We start from the raw sequence: 17735 nt of genomic DNA, 5'->3' as shown, positions 1-17735 counted from the left end.
TGCAGGAGGGATGTGGGAGAAAAAGAGGTGCGAGAAGCTAAGGGGACAGGACGAGGAGCTGCGAGAACTGTAAGATGCCCTCCCCAGGTACCAACCTGACAGGCTCCCCGCTCGCCTCCGGCTCCCCCTGAATCAGTGCCTCTGCTGCGGCCGCATCCCCGCACCGGTCCCCATCCTGCGCCCCCTCTGTGGGGCTGGCCTCCTCAAGACCCATCTCCTGGCTGGCTGAGCGGCTCCCCAGGGCACCGGCTGGCTCCTTCCCCTCCATCCGGGCTCTGCGGTGCCGGCTGCGCCGCTGGCTCTGCCTCATCCTGGCCCTATCCTCGATGCTGCCTCCTGCCCCATCCTGCTCACCCGGCTCACAGTTCCCGTGGCACGATTTCTGGTGCCACGACTCCTTGTCTCGCTTGACCCGGGGCGAGGGGCTCCTCCTGTCCTCACCACCACCGGGGTTGGCTCCTGGGGCCGGCTGCTCGGGTCCCTCGGCCGGCGGCCGCTCGCCCTTGCCGCCCTGCTCCTCGGTGCATTTCTCCAGGGCGACGCCGTCCCCCTGTTTCTTCCTGCGGAAGATGCTGGCATGGGGGTTGATGAGGGCCGGTTCTTCCTTGTTGATGCCCTCCTGGCTGGACATCTGCATGTGCCGGCGCAGCTGGCTGGTGCGCTGCTCCCACACCGACATGTGGTGCCGCCGGCGACGCTCCCGCCTGCAACGGGGGACAGCAAGGGGTCGGCATCTCGGCTGCCCCCCCGGTGAAGCACCCACCCTCAGTTTAATTTTGGAATCCCAGGGAGAAGGAAATGCCATCCCCAGGGCTACGGGCTGGGCTCCTGCTTCGTTCCCAGCCCTCTGGCATCCCTCTGGTGCTGGTAGGGGCTGGAAATGGGGCTGAGACTGTACTTCTGCCCCTTCAGAAGGCATCAGGCTAATGGAGGACCAGCCCCAGCAGCCTCACAGCTGCCCTGACGCTTTTGGGCAGCATGGCCAGCTTGCTGGGAGCAGCCAGCACCCTACCTTGCCCTATCCCAGCCAGGTGGTGACCACTTTCCTCTTGCCTGATTGCCTGGGGACACCTTCTTAAATATGGGCAATGCCCTCTCACTGCAGCCGGGGATCCCTCCTTGTACTGGGCATGCCTTTGCATCGCCAGCCTCTTGGAGCTGGGCTCCTTTTCGGAGCGGCACTGCCCTAACAGTACAAATGACAGTGTCGGGGACTCTGATGCCAGAGACAGCTTGATGGCAAGGGTGGCAGTCCTGATGGGATGGGGACAGTGAGTAAGAGGGGAAAAGATGCCAGGTCCAAGACCTGCCTTTCTCAATGAGAGATGGCCCTCCGAGACATTTGCAATGGAGAACGTCACCAGGCGCAGGAGGTCCCCTCCCTCCCTGTGCTTAGCTACGCTCGGCCGGGACAGCCTCTCACCCAGCACGTCCCAGGCAGGAAGACTGCCCCAAGGGTAGGGGAGCACTGGTTTCAGTTGTCTGCAGGGGAAGGAGCTGTACTGGGCTTCTCTATGTTCCTGCAGGTCTGCTCTAGGGAGGACTAGGCTATACCATGAAACCTTTGCAGTGCCATAAACACGCACACAAACACCCTGGAGAAAACAGATGTGCCCTTCCCAACACACCTAGGCACACAGAAACACCCACGAGCACACACATATACATACACTGCTCACCCCCCCCGAGCACACACGACTGCACATCCACAGACAACGGCACGCACCAACACACACGTACTGCACGGCACGGCACACGCACGAGGAGGTTGGGCGCACACAAAACCACGACTGCACGCACAAATCCACAAAGGCACGCACACAGGGGTGCAAAGGAGCACACTGAATACAGGCACGCACGCACACACACACACGACCCCCCGCCTCCAGCCGAGGAGGTCGGAGGGGACCGGTGTGCGCCCCGGCCCCACGGACGCACAGAAAGCACAGGAGCCACAGACGACACGCGACCCCACGGCCCACATACAGGTGGCTGCTGCGTGGCTCCCACATCGACATGTGGTGTCTCCTTCGCCTGTCTCTTCTGGGGAGGAAAAACAAATGGGTTCAATCCCCCCTTCACCCCTCTTTTGACTCGTGTGGGCAATACAGAGAGGTGGCCCCCCACCCCGGGCAGCCGGCAGCTCTTTGCCTATCGGCTGCCGGGATGCCGGAGTGCAGCAGCCAGCGGTGAACCCCCTTGCAAGTATGTGCTTGCACACCGGCAACAAGCTGCCTGCAAGGCTGCCTGCACTCACACTCACGCGCTGCGATTCTTTTCAGGGGGGGCCACGGAGTCTTCCCTGCGGTGACCAGCCGTGCAGCAGCAGCACGGGGAGAGCAGTGCAGGCTGCAGCCCCTCAGAGGCCCCGGTACCTCCTTGGATATTTAACAGCTCTTTCAAACTGCTCCAGATTCACTTCTCCCGAACAACACGTGGCAATTTGAAAGAGGAAGCGATGCGTCAGGCCAGCCCCAAGCTGCTCAGAGCCGTCGCCATGGGTAGATGCTGCCCTGAGACCACAGAGGGGAACGTGAAGCTCCCCAGCAAAAGCAAGGCAAAGCCCAGGGCTGAGATGCCACAGACCCCCTGTCATCTTAGCAGCCCTGACACAGAGAAGCTTAACAGGGCTGTCAGTGCCCTTCACCCCCACCGACTTCAGGCAGCTGGGGGGATTCAAGGCTTTATCCTTTGTATCAGCACAGAAAAGATTCAGATACGCACAGCTCCAAGCAAACAGCCACGAGCATATGCAAATGTGCATGCAGTGATTTACAGGGTTTGCTCTTTCCAATTGCCATGTGTGTGCAGGACATGCAAGCAAATATACTTCAGCCGCACGGGACCGAGCACCGATGTGCACACAGAACTCACACCGGTGAGACAGGGTGCATCTCACTGCCATCCTGCGAGTGCACCAATACCCTCAGCCCCCTGGGTGAGTCACGCTGGTGATTGCCTCATTACGGCCTCCTTATGGCCACATGCACGGGAATAGCCCGGTGCCACGCTCAAGGCAGAGAGTAAGTTGCAGGCGCCCGCCACCATCCCTGCAGCAAGTGGCCGAGCCTTCAAACACATCCACGCACCACGTTAGGCACCAACACATGACAGCATCCGCATGCGTCCATCTGGCCACCCACTCGTCAAACAGCTCCGAGCCATCTGCACCAACGGCACCCATGTACAAATACAATACTCTGACCGGCACCGCAGCCGCCCACACCAACCTGGCCACGTGGGAGCACTCATCCCCGAGCACCACCGGACCTCTCTGCAGGCAGGAACGCGTGTACCAAACCTGCCTGCGCTGAGTACCCACATAGAAATGAAGCCATCTGTGTCTGCGCACACCCAAACACTGAGACCAGCTCGGCTTCACCGCTCTGAGTTTCCAACAGCCCTTCGGTACCGGCTCTGCTCTGGCTTGTCCCTTACTGTGATGTCCCCACCATCCCTCCCCACCTGCTGGCATCGATGCAGCACCACCAAAAGCACATCAGACCTGATGCTGCAGATGGTTGCCCCCATGGCATCACACTCTCTTCCCTGCCCCTGACACTATCCATCCCGATGAGGGGGAGGAGCTGGAAAAAAGATCTGAGAATATCAATACCTTCCCATTTCAATGCCGCTACAACAACAACCAAAGGTTAAAGAGATCTGTTTTCCTAACCAGCTATATCTGACAATGGCTAGAAAACTCTAGCAGGGATGTGTAGCGTGGGCAAATCCTTTAGTGCCCTGATATAGTCCATCTGCCGCTCTTCCTCTCTCCTATCTGTCCATCCTCCAGCCTCTTCTGCAGCCTAAATCCCTCTATTCCCTTGCTTTGTCCAACATATTCCCACTGGTAGCCAGAGACGGTCACAACACACAGACTCTACCATCTCTCCCATAAGCCCCCCCCCCGCCAGTACTTGGCCAGGCACAGATTTATTACAAACATCCCATCACCCCCAAACCAGGGCGATATCTGCAGCTGCTGGGAGACCAGGCAGGGCTTATAAGTAGTCCCAGCTCCTGCTGCCCCTAAAACCACGGGTGACGCATGCAGGATGGGGGACCGTCGCATCCCACTGCTGCCAAGCCAGGGAGGGGGCCATTCCTAATGCTGCCTCCAACCCCCCCCCCAGATCAGTGCTCGCCTGAAGACAGCGGTTTCTCTCGGCAAATCTGCAAGAGATTCTGCTGTGTATGAGCTTGGCTGGGTTTCAAAGCATAATGAAACCTAAAATTCCCTGGGAAGGGATTCTATAAAAAAAAAAGAAAAAAAAAATCCTTTCAGCCATACTGAAATGTACTGTTTTGGGAAACAAATCAAAACGCCTCGTTCCAATGTTGACTTTGAAAGTTTTATGTGATTTAGACCATATGATGCCGCAAAATAAAGGGAAAAAAGGCGTCTAGAAAGGAAAAAACAGAATTTTCTTCTGCTGAAACGCAGACACAAGGCTCCTTAACACCATGCCAGGGGATTATGTGGCTTGGGGCTTTTTTTCTTGCCCAAATCAAATTTCTGTACAATCAAATGTGTTTTTGCAAGCCTGCTCCATCTCTCATAACTGCATTCGCTACCAGGGAAGGAACCCGGGGGAGACTTGTGACACTGCTGATCCCTTCTCCCCCAGCCCTGGCTGCTCTCCCGCAGCTCTGCCATGAAGAAACACTCCCCGGGAAGAAATATCACCCCTCCTCAAGAAATACCTTCCTCCTCCCCAGCCTCCTTCCCCACCCCTAGCAGCAGCCTGCAGCGTTTGAGCTGTACTTTTGGGGCAGAAAGCCTCTTTTAGTGTATTTCTGCCATGCCCAAGCACTGAAGCTGCTGCTTGGGGCAGAGGTGGGCCACCCCAGGTCCTGCGGGGTGACCTGATCCCTGCTCCGGCACCTCTCCGAAGGCACTGCTGCTCAGGGGGAGCACGCTTCTAGATCTCCGTCCATCCTCAGAAAGACACCCGGAGAGGGAGGGACCTCTTTTTCTTGTGGCAGCCCCATAACCAGCTGTGCCAGGCTCTGTTTCAGCTCTCCATCCACCCTGCTAAGAAGCCCTACTGGGCTCAGGGGGGGGGCACCGGGGTAGTGGTGGTGGGGGTCACTCACTCGATAGCAGGCATGTTTGGGGCAGACATGGGGCTGACTTCTTTGGCTTTCTGAAGGGCGTGCTTCTGGTTAAAGGCCTCCTCTTCCTCCTGCTCATCCTGTGGAGGAAAAAGGGGAGTTGCTTAGTGGGATGCTGGGGTTTCAAGGGAAGGTGCAGCCATCAGAAGGAGTGAAGGATATGTGGGGGTATCTTGGGTGCCAAGGCGTGTGGGAGAAAGGGGGACCTGTATTTCCAGAGACAGTCTTTATTTTCCTTGTGCTATGGGGACGCAACTTCCCCACTACGCCAGATCTTACTGAAGGCGTCAGCACTACTGAAATAAGTGAACCCAGCCCACTCCAGGCAAGAGCCGGGCTGTGCACGCTAGAACAGCCCCAGACGGCGTAGACCAGCTCAGCCTTCCCTTCTTCACAGCCACAGGGGCGAGACAGGCATCCCCCCGATGGAGTGGGAGGCAAGGCATCCATGAATGACCCCAGCAGAGACCGTATTGCTTTAATGAGTATGGTTGTGTCTCCAGAGCAAAAAATGTCATTAGGAGTCATTAGCGTGCATTCAGCCTTTTCAAAAACTCAGCGCTCCCTTAATTGATGCTGCTGATATGCCATGGGGCTCTCCCACCCCTCTCACCCCAGCGGCAGCCTGCAGCCCCTGCAAGTGCCACCTGCACCCACTGAGGGAGGGCAGGGACCCCCACATGCACCCCTCAGGCAAATGAGCACCATGCCCCATTTCGTTCACTGCTAACAGGTCAGATTTACACCAGCATGGAAGCCTCTCAGTAAACCCCAAGGACTTGAGTAACAGGCATTGGCTCTGCAAAAAAATGGGCACCACAGGATCGCTGGTCCCCTCCAAGGAGCAGCAATGACCCTTGCAGCTCTTGCCTACTCACCATTATCCAGATGGTGTCCCAACAATTTAGCATTCCCCAAATATTTCCCTGCACGGTCTTAAAAACAAGCTAAGCCAAATAACCTCTCAAGCACCATCCTAAATTGCATCCTAAATCATGTCCACTGCCCTGTGGACAGATGGGGAATAAATACTGACATCACTGGAAAGCGCTTCCCACTCCGCATCTCCAGAGTGCTCGGGCAAATAACCATCCCTGCATCAGACCCCATCAGATAGATGAGGGTTATCTAAATCTGACTGGAGGCAAACAAAACTGGGGAGCTTAAGTGGAGAAACAGTTAAGGCACACTTGATGGGAAGCGGGGGTGTTTCTGGAGAGACACGAGATCGGCAAGTTTAAGAACTTTCCTGAATCAAAGTCTAACTGGCTTTGCCCAGTGATATGGGTTTGTGTTTCAGGGGACCACCCTGTGTATCCTCCTGGAGGAAGAGCTCCCATTTCCAATTTGATCGGACCTCTTTTTCAAGGCAGGCTGAGCTAAGGGACAAGGTGGGCCCAGTTCCAGAGTGAGGACAGTCACAGGTGGTGCTCCCAGTGCCTCTCCTGCTGGCCCCATCCTTCACTATCTTCACACCAGCAAGAGAAGAAAGAGAAGCAACCAGAACGTACCTTGGTGAGCTCCTGAGCATTGGCCAGGTTGTCCACCGCAATGGCCAAGAACACATTCAGCAGAGTATCTGTGAGCAGCTAAGGATGCACAAGGCATATGTTAAGGACATGGGTGTCTGCAGCCACCAAGGGAGGGTGGCCCTGACAGCTCCTCACCAGCTCAGTGAGGAGCAGCCAAACGGACAAACTTCTCACCCATCCCATATATACAGCCCTCAATGCATCTCCAGAGAGCTCCTTCTCTGCGTTTGGGATATCCAGGGCTGCCACACGTGTGACGGGACTCCCTCAATTGGGAGAAGAGGAAGAAGCGGTGCGTGGGGAGGGGGGTGCCCCCAGAGAAGGAGATGAGATGGGGTTGTCTCCACTAAAAGCACAGCAGCCAGGTGGATACAGTTTCCAAACAAAGTGAGGACGATGAAATAGATGGAGGACCACATGCCTGAGCGAACACCTCCCTGGGAGCGGATGCCGTTGTACATCACCTCGTTCCAGTCCTCACCTGTCAGGATCTGTAGGAAAGCAAGCCATCAGCTCTGTCACCCACACCTTCTTGTCACCTGGACAGTCCCCTTGATCTATCCCCCCAGTGCGCAGGAGCCAAGCACATAGACCCTGTGGAGTGGGTAACCCAGCTCTACAGCTGCGGCAGTTGAGGGAGATGATGCTGGACACTGCTGAGGATTTAGGTCTCCTCAGAAGAGTTTTAAAACTCTTCCACCTTGCATAATGGAGGTGGAAGAGTTTCCATCTCTTGTCGTCTGCTTTGTTATACAGGAGGAGAGGAAGTGAGTTATATCCCAACAGCTGTTGGAGGGCAACTCATTTGGTTTAAAGAGCCCCTTCCAGCCAGGAGGGGAGTAAGCAGAGAGTCCCAAACCCCTTTGGTTGTGTCCCCTTGCAGCCCAGCTCCTACCTGGAACACTGTCATGATGGCTGCGGGGAAAGTGTCGAAGTTGGCTGATGGCGTCCCATCGATGAAGTTAAACCTGGAAGTGGAACCGGGAGGACATAAATGGGCTGGAGTACCAAGGTGATCAAATCCCTGACTGCTCTGCTATCAGCTCTGTTGTGCTTAGGAGGACCTTTCCCCACTTTAAGAAAGGTCTCCTGAGCATTTGGTGCCAGAACCAAATGTGTCCTGGCCAGAAGGACCCACACAGCCTGAGGCACCTGGCCGAGCAGGGACTTTTGTATGGGAGAGGTACCACTGTTAGCAGCAGGCTGAGGGGCAAGGGTACAGTCTTCCTAGGCACATAAGAGGGCTTTAAGGCAAAGAAATTCCTTTTCCCCAGACTTAAAACAACCTACCTGCCTCCAAAGAGCTGCATTCCCAGCAGGGCAAAGACTACAATGAAGAGGAAGAGGAGGAAGAGCAAGCTGATAATAGACTTCATGGAGCTCATCAGCGAGACCACCAAATTCCTCAGGGATGCCCAGTACCTAGAAAACAGAGACAGTGCTGGAGCACTCCCAGTGATGCTAATAGGAGAGCAGAGGTGACTGGATCTGGGCTGCAGCCACAGCCTGAGATGAAGGCTGACAGGCACAGACAGTTGGTACATACTTGGTTATTTTAAATATTCGCAGGAGACGAAGGGCTCGTAGGACACTGATCCCAAAAGAGGTTCCTGGCCTGAAGATAGCCCAAACCACTTCAAAGATGCTTCCCACTGTGACCTGAGAAGCAGACACAACCACGAGTCAAAGACAGGCTCAGGATGGGCTGTTGCAGGAAACCCTCACATGCCTGAAGATGAGGCACCCAACACCCTGCCTAAGACCTGGTGTCTCCGTCTGGCATGGGCAGGCTGTCCCAGCAGAAAGGGTTCCCTTGCCCACTCCACGGGCCGTCCATTCTTCTCCCCCTTGGTGTCTTGCACTGCAGACACCTGCCAAACATCTCCCCACACACCCACAGTGTGTCTGAGGCCACTTACCCCACAGTCAAAGCAATTGAAGGAAGAATGGAAGTAAAGGCGTGGCCCCATCCCGTACATCTTTAAGGACATCTCCAGGAGGAAGAGCCCAAGAAACAGGAACTCTGCATAGTCTGAAAGAGAAAACCCAGATGAGCCACCCTCAGGATGCTGAGCTGTGAGGATCATCCTGCATGCATCCACCCGTAGCCCACACAGCACACTGCAGAGATGGGACAAGTTGAGGACCACACTTCTTCCCCCAGCTCTCTCAGGCCAGTGTATGGGATGAGGGAACCTTGTCTGCAAGGACCTAAATTGTATATAACAGAGCACCAACCCCACAAGTTAATCTTTCAGAGTAGGTGCACCACAGTGTCCCAGGGCTTTGAGAGGACCAGAGATGGCCAGCATGGAGCAGAGCAGCTCTTTAGCATTATACGACAGTGGTCGAGGCATCTGCAAAGACATTAACCACATGACACTGTAGGGGAATATTAGCAACCTGGATTTAAATCATTGCACGGCTGGAACTTGGCCAGGGTAACCGAGCCGAACAGCCAAGAGCCAGTGAAAAGCTTCTCCAGCTATTTCACAAATGTTAGCAGGCAAGAGTCTGGCTCTTCACCTTGTCCAAAAGATGCTTCTCACCACGACCAGCTGCCATACCACACCATGGCATGCTGGGATCCCAGCAGGCCTGAGCATGCTAATGCAGATATGGGCAGGCCCGGTGCTTGACAGGGACATTTTCAAGGTGAGTATGAATAACACAGCTGAGAAAGCAGCACTGTCCCTACTGCAGCAGCTCAGGAGTAACACACGGCTGCCATGGGGTTGACGATGCTGCTCTGTAGTTAGCACCATGCTAGAATAGACATGGTTGTACTGCCTCCAAGACCTGACCTTGTACCATGGCCCACAGTGGGCCTGGGCATGTTCCAGTAACTGGTTTCGAGCTTGGGATTTGCATGCCATGCTCTGCACCAAAACTTTAACCAAAGAGCTCTTCCATGACCACCCCCATCCCTGCAAACTTATGCCTTTCCAGCAATTGCTTGTAGGCATTCAAAGATGGATCTCCAGCAAGCTTTTCATCATCACTGTTCACGATTTTAGGATAAACCCAACTGAGACCTGCAGTCTGTTTCTCTCTCTTGACCAACACATTGGACCTGAAGGGCGTAAGGCCAGTAAAACTCCTCTACATTTGCTCACAGGGCTGAGACAGCCATCAGTGGCCACAGGGCCAAGGGCAAAGTGGAATTAAATGGCTGTACACGGTCCTTTGTTATCAACAGTGAACATAGTTCAGGTTATTCCCCACCCAGCTCCATACCAGCACGACTCTGGTGGGATTCATCCCCACATGCCCTGGGGCAAGGAGCGAGGGCACGCTGCAATCTCTGGCCGCTGGAGATAAGAAGGTTGCAGGAGGTTTTGTCTGCCCACACAGTGCTCTCACACCTACACAAAGCCCAGAGACTCACAGAGGAAGTGGGTGAGCCAGGCTGGCTGGTTGTGATGGACGATGGCCACACAGGCAGTGTTGAGAGCCACCAGGCTCAAGACAATCCAGTAGAAGACCTGGGATTTCACCATGTGGCGAACGGAGATGCGCAGGAGTCGCTCCTTGTGCCGTAAGTAGGAGGCACCATCCACTCTGGCGCCTTTGAGGCCAGAGTGACTCAAGGGGTTACCTAAGGGAAAAGAGGGGGGAGAAGGAGTTGGGTGCTCCAGTCAAGGTGAGAGAAGGAGTTGGGTGCTCCAGCCTTCACTGCAACATGAGACAGGACAGACGGCTCACAGACACTGCTCTTGTGGGACACGACTCATCCAGACAGTTTTTATGCGGCAGAGGGGGCAGCAGGTGGTTTGCCCCCTTTGCTGCCAAACTAGCAGAGATGGCTGATCTGTGACAGTCTCCAGGTGATGGGTGTGACCCTGGCAGAGGTTTTGGGGAAGCAAGCTCCAAACTGCACTGACCCAAGGTTGGATGAAGAGGTCTTCTCTGCGCCAGCCTCCGCTCGCCCACGGAGGAGATATCGACACAGTGCTCATCACTCGAGTCACGGTTCATGGCATCTGTCCGGTTCCTTTTGATGGTGGCTCGCCTGAGCACTGGGAAAGGAAGAGAAATGGATGTTGGAGCCACGGTGGCCCAACTCTGCCCGTAGCCAGCTCATTGGACCAGAATCTGGTGATCAGTACTTAGCTAACTCAGGTCTGGTAACAGGAGGGAGATACCCAGGTGACCCTAGTCCAGAGCTACCTCTTGTGTGGGACCGGACACCTCCTGGCCTCCACGTTCTCTCACGGGTTATGCTGTCAATCCACCTCCCCACACCCTTCTCTTGGACTGCAGACCCCACTGGGGCATTCCCAGACCTCCCATCACAGCTGGAGGGTTTCAACCTGAAGCTACAGGCAGGCAGGCGGAAGGGCAGGCAGATTTTTAGGCAGGGCATTACTTGTCTTACCTTCTAAGGCTGAGGTCCCAGCATTTTTATTCTCTTCAGCCAGCATGACTTCCTCTACAAAAAACACACAGTTCAGCATCAGGAGACAAGACACCGTTGGCTGAACACATCAGATCTCACTGCCTTGTACCTAAGCAATTTGCCCAGCCTGGAGGTCGTTGCTCTAGGTTGCAAACTCATCAAGTATTGATTGGTTAAGTGTCCAAAAGCAAATTCTGGAGGGTGGCAAGTGGCAGCTACCACACATTGCATCGGAAAGAAAAATCACTTGTAATCAAGCCTTCTTCCTCCACTGTAATTAACCCCACGAAAGAAGTTGAACATCATAGACAGGCCTGGGGCTCAACATCCCAATCCAGGACCAAAGCTGAGGTCTGGGGCTCAGGGCTCATTTCAAGATACCTGTCCTTTTTCAAGTCTGAATGCTAGATGGAAGTGTAAATCTTCCCTTCCCAGAGCTGAATGCACTGACCTGATCCCCATGAGGGACAAGCAAGGACACAGGCTGTGGCAGTTTGGCGACCAGCACCCATGGGCTGTCGTGCCTGGCTGGGTGTCAGCAGGAAGCATGGAAACCTCCACCACCCCCAGCCCTTGCCCAGTTCCAGGAGCCCCAAGGTGGGAACTGGTGAGTGCATCTCCTTCAGACTGCTCCAGGAGCAGGTTTAGCTGGAAAACCACTGACACCATTCGCTGCTCTACTTTCCCATTGTCCACCACTGCAGCGGACTCCAGCAAACATCAAAAGAAAGGAAATCATCGCAGAGCAAAGTTCACAGCCGTGATGCTCACAGCCTCCCCTGGAGATGTAATATGCCTCGTTTAAAATATGATAGTTTCGTGCCACAGAACATGAGGTTTCATCAGCTGTTGGCCATGTCCTTGCTTGCAGCCTGGCCGGACCACCACACCATTTGGCGCTGAGCTCACCCATGCACCCAACACCACCATGTGAGTACTCATGCAACTTTGGAGTTGCACTGGATGATGCTCGGGCATCCTTTCCCATCCCCACCACTCTGCATGACCAGCACCCTTCAGTGCCCGCCACCCTCCCTGGGAGCCCCACCGGCCCACCAGCCTTTACCCGCTTTGTCTATCCAGGCCCGGTATCCGTTGAGCTCCCGCTCGATCTGCTGCTGGCGCCGCAGCTTCATGAAGGCTCGGCGGTTCTCCACTCGCTCGCGCTCTTTGGCAAACTCCCTGGGGAAGGGCAGAGGGGGGGTGGTGAGAGCAGAGCTGGGGGGCATCGGGGTGCGCAGGGGCCTGGGGCACCGCGGGGGCGGGAGGGGAGGCAGGGACCAAGGGCGAACACAAGTCAAGGGCTGCTGGTTCATGGTGGGGAGGTGCATGGCCATCCCCAGCCAAAGCATGGCCAGGGGATGGGTGAATGATCAGAGAGGAGGAGAGGCTTCTTTGCAGGAGGAAAGGTGTGGATGCACGTGAGAAAACCCGCTGCTCGGTCGCTCAGGCCTGTGTGCCCCGGCTGGGAGCCATTGCTGTTCAGGGAGGATGCTCCCAGGGCCACCTGACTCCAGAACCAGCTCAGGTTCCGTGTATCCCATCAGGGAATAAAAACCAGGCACTGTGGGGAGGCAACAAGGGGATGGAAGAGGGCAGGTCTTGTCCCCTGCCTTTATCTCCTCTGAATCCCTTTTCTTTCCAGTCCCTCCTTGGAGTATTTTCCCAGGACTTGAGACATCCCTGTTGTCCTTCTCTGGACTTTAGTGTCTCACACAAACTGTCCAGGTGTGATGACCAGTCCAGAGAAAGACAACAGCTTAGCACAGCTCTGCACTGGGCAGGAGGGCAGGCAGCACTGCACGGGCTCTGTGCAGGCAAGGGCATGTCAAATGCTGAGCAACACTGGCAAGAGCTAACTCCGTGCCCACTGCTCACGCAGCCTCTAACACGTGTGGTGCACAGATGTAGTAGCATCCATGTGCTCACATGCACCCCTAAGCACACACATAAACACACTCCTCAGTACATAAGACATGTGATTTCACCTATAGCTCAGCCCAGAGCTGTGCAAAGACACCCATATGCAGCTAGGGCTATATACACCTTCTCACATGCAGTTAAAACACAAGACCATGCTGGTAAGCATGGTCTGCCTTCTGGTTTACGCACAACTGTGGCCATATGCAGAAGAGCCCTGCAGGGTTTTCACCCGCCCTGCAGGAAGAAGCACCTGAAGCCCTAAGCATGTATGCAAAGGCCATCACACACAAACAGAGAAATGGAAATATTTGGCAGGAAACGCAGGGGTGGCACTGTAGGCAACCTCCCACCCGACATGTAAGATGACACTGCTGGACCTGCTTCCAGGAGGTCCCACACTCCATGCTCGCACACACCATGTACCTGGGGCATCTCAGCCCGCACTTTCTACCTCTATTGATGATCACATTTGCACACAGGGAGCATTTCTCACTCAGGATGGTCTCCCAGCACACCCTTCCTTCCTTGCAACAACATCAGGGGGATGCAATCTGCTGGCTGCAGCTCCGGGTCCCGTCCTCAAGCCCCACTGACCACAGAGTCCCAGCTGCACAGAGGAACCCAGCTCGTGCCCTCAGCCTCCTCCCGGTCCCAGGGAGCTCCAAGGGAAGCGTGATTACAAAGAACAAATGGCACTGTTCTCTCTGCAAGACAAACGTCTCTCTCCCTGGAGACTAGCAGCAATCTCCAGCCTCAAAAAAAAAAAAAAGTCAAAAGAACTGAAAGAAATGGTCTGTCTGCTGCAGAAAGAGTTCAAGTGCATTACCCCAGCTGAGCTATTACACCCTCAATGCTGTGTGGGCTTTCGTGCGCGTGCGTGTGTGTGTATGTACATGTTTGTGTGAAAAGCCCTGAATGTTCCCTGCATCTCTTGTTTAAGATCCCCAGACAATTCAAGCATTTTTAATTCCACCCCAGGAAGGTGAAGTTTCCTGCCTCTCTGGCATTAAGCATCAAATGACTCTCCCCCTCCATCGCTGGCTTTCAGACTGAAATGAGACTTTCTTCCTAGGGCAGGGAAGGGGGAGAGAACAAAAGGCAAGGAAGAGAAAAGCAGCCTAAGTGAAGGGAAGGAGGGAGGGAGGAGACGGGGGAGAAGGAAGGACCTCCTACAGCCAACAGCGAAACGCACTCTGTTTTGGGCATGCCGTGCCAAAAACCCTCCTTGCCCTAGCTGGAGGAAAGGCAGGACCATTTTGGCTGTGCCATCACCCCTCACCAGCCTTTGTTAGGAAATTTGGGATGTTGAGAAATGAGAAGATGCCATCTGCAGCCACAGTTAGCAGGAAATTTGCCTCCCTCCCTCTGGTTTGGTCCACTGGTCCTCCCATGTGCTGAACCTCTGCCCCATGGGCCGTAACCCCATGACAGCCAGCACCTTGGCAGAACTTCTGCCAGCCAGACCCTACAGATACATTCTGCAACCGGGAGCACCTGGAAAGCTTCCCCTGATTTACACCAGCTGGGAATCTGTCCTCTCTCTGCTGCCTCCTGCTCGCCCATCCCTCTGTCTTCCAGCTCCTCCTCTGCTGAGGCTCGTGCCTCCTTTTGCTGCATGGCAAGAGAAGCCATCATCATGTGTCCACAATGAAACCCAGCCAGGAGGACCAGCTGAGCCTCAAATCACCTTTTCCCAGAGGAGGGAATGGGAGCATCTTTTCCAGCGTCCCCCTCATCAAGCACCATTTCCCTCTACCCAACCATTTGCTCACAGAGCCCTAATTTGCAAGAAGCTGGTGCCACACGCATGCAGGGACAAGGCCTGTGCAGCTGCAGCAGGGTCTCTGAGGGAGACATTTCCCACACGCTTGATCCCTAATGGAGCTTAATTGCTTTTGTCCATTAGAAGGAGTAAGGGGTGGCAGAGAGGGGAGGGGGAAAAAAAAAAAGTTAAGCTCAACTTAATGAATTATTACATTTCAGAGAGACACGTTACCAAGCAGGGCAGCAGCGGGGGCTGGTGACATCTGAGAGTGGGTAGGCGATGCTGACAGATCAAGGATTGCTCAGAGCCAATTTGCAGCAGCGGGTAGAGATAATACTGTATGTGAGTGAGAACAGGGCCAGCGACGGTGACTGACAGCCACTTGGGAAGGCTCCAAGTCACAGGCAGGGCAGCATCGCATCGCCAAGAGAGCCAGGCGCCTGCTTCCTATTGAAGGGCTCTGCTCCCTGGCATGTCTGGGTTACATCGACAGGGATGGCCCAGTTTTGCCTTGCAAAGAGCCCAGGGCTGTGCTGCCCCATGGGGTCCCTGCAAGGGGACTCAGAGGACCCCAGCAGATAGCACGGTCCCCACCGGCAACACCTCTGCTTGTCCACCTGGGTCTCCTGGCCCCAGACCCTGGTGCCTCCAGCACGAAAACATCCACCCACAGCAGCTGAGCTCCACTCGTGCCGACCCCGTGCCATTGCAGCCCTTCTCCATCTGGCCTCATAAAGCCAAAGGCACGCAGAGAGCAATGGAGGCGAGCGCTGAAGGTGGCGGTGGGAGCTGGGGAGCAGCGTGCCATCTGTCCTCCTGCACGCAAGGGCACCATCCATCCGCACGCCGTGCCCAGCCTGCTGGGGCAATTGGAGCACAGATGGTCCGCTCCTCCTCTGCCTGCAAATTCTCCTCTACAGCCTTGGCATTCCCCTCGCGCAGCCTGAGAGCATCTCTGCTCCTGGCAGGAGACCTTGGGGGACACCGCTGTGCTCGGCCGCCTTCCTCCCCAGGCCCCGGCAAACCTCGCTCACACTAGGGCAGCGATGCTTTTACTACACTGTTGCACTCTGCTGAAAGGACTGGAAAGCCCAGGTCTGGTTTTAATGGAAGAAGAACGCATGTGGAAGCATCCAGCTTGAAAACGGGCCCTGTTTTTTAGAAAAAAAAAAAAAACAAACAAAACCAAAAAACTAAAAAAAAAAACCCCAAACCCAAACAAACAGAAAAAAACAAAAACCAACCAACCAAAACAAAACAAAACAAACCCCCAAAAAACCCCAACCACAAGAAAACCAAAAACCAAAAACCAGTTAAGAAAAAAAAAATATCACAGATACTGCAACCCACTTTTCTCCTTTTGGAGCTTCTTTGAGTCCAGAGTGGGTATATAGCACTGATCACATCAATATTGTGTCTTCCATGCTTTGAAACAACAACTCAACCATCTTCAAACCCATCAATTTGTCACCTTTTGCCACCGTTAAAGACACGTCCAACAAACCACTTACCAAACAGGTCTGAAAACGATATGAGGCAGCAGAAAGGATGGGGTGGGAAGAGGAGAAATACTGGATTACATGCTGACGATGAGGCAGCAGTACCATGCTGCTGTGAAAAAAACATATATAACGGGATGTATAACAAGGAACACCATCTGTAAGACATCAGGTAATATTGCTGCTCTCCTCAGCACTCGCAGGGTCTCAGCTCATGGCTCCGCTTCAGGTTTGAGCACCACAATTTGAGGAAAAACCGCCTTCGACTCCAGGAGGGTGTCAGAGAAGGTTATGGGACAGAACTGACAACAGACGGTTTGGGAAACACGGATGAGACAGTTGCAAACCTGGGGGATCAGATGGTATTTACCCAAGAGGTGTAAAGGAACTAAAGTAAGACTGTTGAACTAACTGTGCAGTCTGTAACCTGGTGCTTCAACTTAAACAGACGGTGGCAAGCAGGCACAGCAGAACTGGCATTGCAGACCGAGATTATTGCACTGAACCAACAGCAAAGGCTAGAGCAGGGTGTCCAAAAGGGGTACAAAAACCTCTGCAGAGGGAAGATGTGCTTCATAGGTCTGCTTTGAAGGAGGCAACAAGTTTTTTGGATAAGGGTAATTGCTTGACTTAAGTTCACTTGAATTGCCAGAAGTAGTCAGAGAAGATTCAAGGTCAGGTTGGACGGGGCTCTGAGCAACCTCATCTAGTTGAAGATGTCCCTGCTCATTGCACGGGGGTTGGACTAGGTGACCTTTAAAGGTCCCTTCCAACCCAAACTATTCTATGATTCTATGATTCCTTTACAAAGCTGGACTGTCTCAAACAAGTCTTCCCATGAAGCACTAACTGGTGACAAGGGAGAATAAAAAAAGGAACACAGAAACATCCTATTTCTTGTATTCCCTTTTAGCAGTGGTCATTAGCTTTTGATCATCCCTGTGTACTTCGGCAAGAGTTACGTGTTCGCCGTGTTGTGACAAAGCTGCAGCAAGAAGCGGAGCGTACAGCTGATGATGCTAAAGAGAGCACATTTATAGAGCGCCGGCAGACACACGAGTTGGGGAATGAAAAGCTGACAAGCTGTTGGCGACATCGAATGGTAAAACAGGAGGGAGCTGGGAGATACCAGCCCTGAGATTACCCATTACATCACTGTCCCATTTAAGAGGGGGCAGATGCTAATGGTTACCTTCTACCTTGGAGAAAGCTTGTGACTGTCTACCTGGATTTCTCCAAGGCTTTCGATACGGTTTCCCACAGCCTCCTCCTAGAGAAGCTGATGCGTTACGGTCTAGACAAGTGGTCTGTGCGGTGGGTGGGAGACTGCCTGACAGGCTGCACCCAGAGGGCGGTGGTAAATAGCTCCTTTTCAAACTGGCAACCTGTCACAAGTGGGTTCCCCCAGGGATCAATGTTGGGCCCAACGCTGTTTAAGATCTTTGTAAGTGATCTGGATGGGTTCAAGTGTACCCTGATGAAGTTTGCTGATGAGACAA

The 17735-nt window shown here is 54.2% G+C and overlaps 1 protein-coding gene across 3 annotated transcripts in view; it reads right to left on the bottom strand.

Annotated features, from left to right (window-relative positions):
* The window catches only part of CACNA1E (calcium voltage-gated channel subunit alpha1 E), a 142987-nt gene that overhangs the window by 34716 nt on the left and 90536 nt on the right, over window positions 1-17735 (bottom strand). For all 3 annotated transcript variants that reach the window (XM_069789737.1, XM_069789735.1, XM_069789736.1), the window contains 13 exons: window positions 12116-12231; window positions 11029-11082; window positions 10535-10669; window positions 10039-10248; window positions 8570-8682; window positions 8197-8309; window positions 7941-8072; window positions 7546-7618; window positions 7024-7141; window positions 6630-6697; window positions 5101-5198; window positions 1987-2043; window positions 96-704 (listed from right to left, as the gene is read on the bottom strand). In XM_069789737.1, the coding sequence (XP_069645838.1) occupies window positions 96-704; window positions 1987-2043; window positions 5101-5198; window positions 6630-6697; window positions 7024-7141; window positions 7546-7618; window positions 7941-8072; window positions 8197-8309; window positions 8570-8682; window positions 10039-10248; window positions 10535-10669; window positions 11029-11082; window positions 12116-12231 (1896 nt within the window). The remainder of the gene's footprint in view (window positions 1-95; window positions 705-1986; window positions 2044-5100; window positions 5199-6629; window positions 6698-7023; window positions 7142-7545; window positions 7619-7940; window positions 8073-8196; window positions 8310-8569; window positions 8683-10038; window positions 10249-10534; window positions 10670-11028; window positions 11083-12115; window positions 12232-17735) is intronic.

Source organism: Haliaeetus albicilla, chromosome 8 (genome assembly GCF_947461875.1).
Source record: "Haliaeetus albicilla chromosome 8, bHalAlb1.1, whole genome shotgun sequence".
NCBI classification, from domain to species: Eukaryota; Metazoa; Chordata; class Aves; order Accipitriformes; family Accipitridae; genus Haliaeetus; species Haliaeetus albicilla.
The sequence above is the reverse complement of the archived record's forward strand: the minus strand, read 5'-3'. Positions and strand labels throughout refer to the sequence as shown.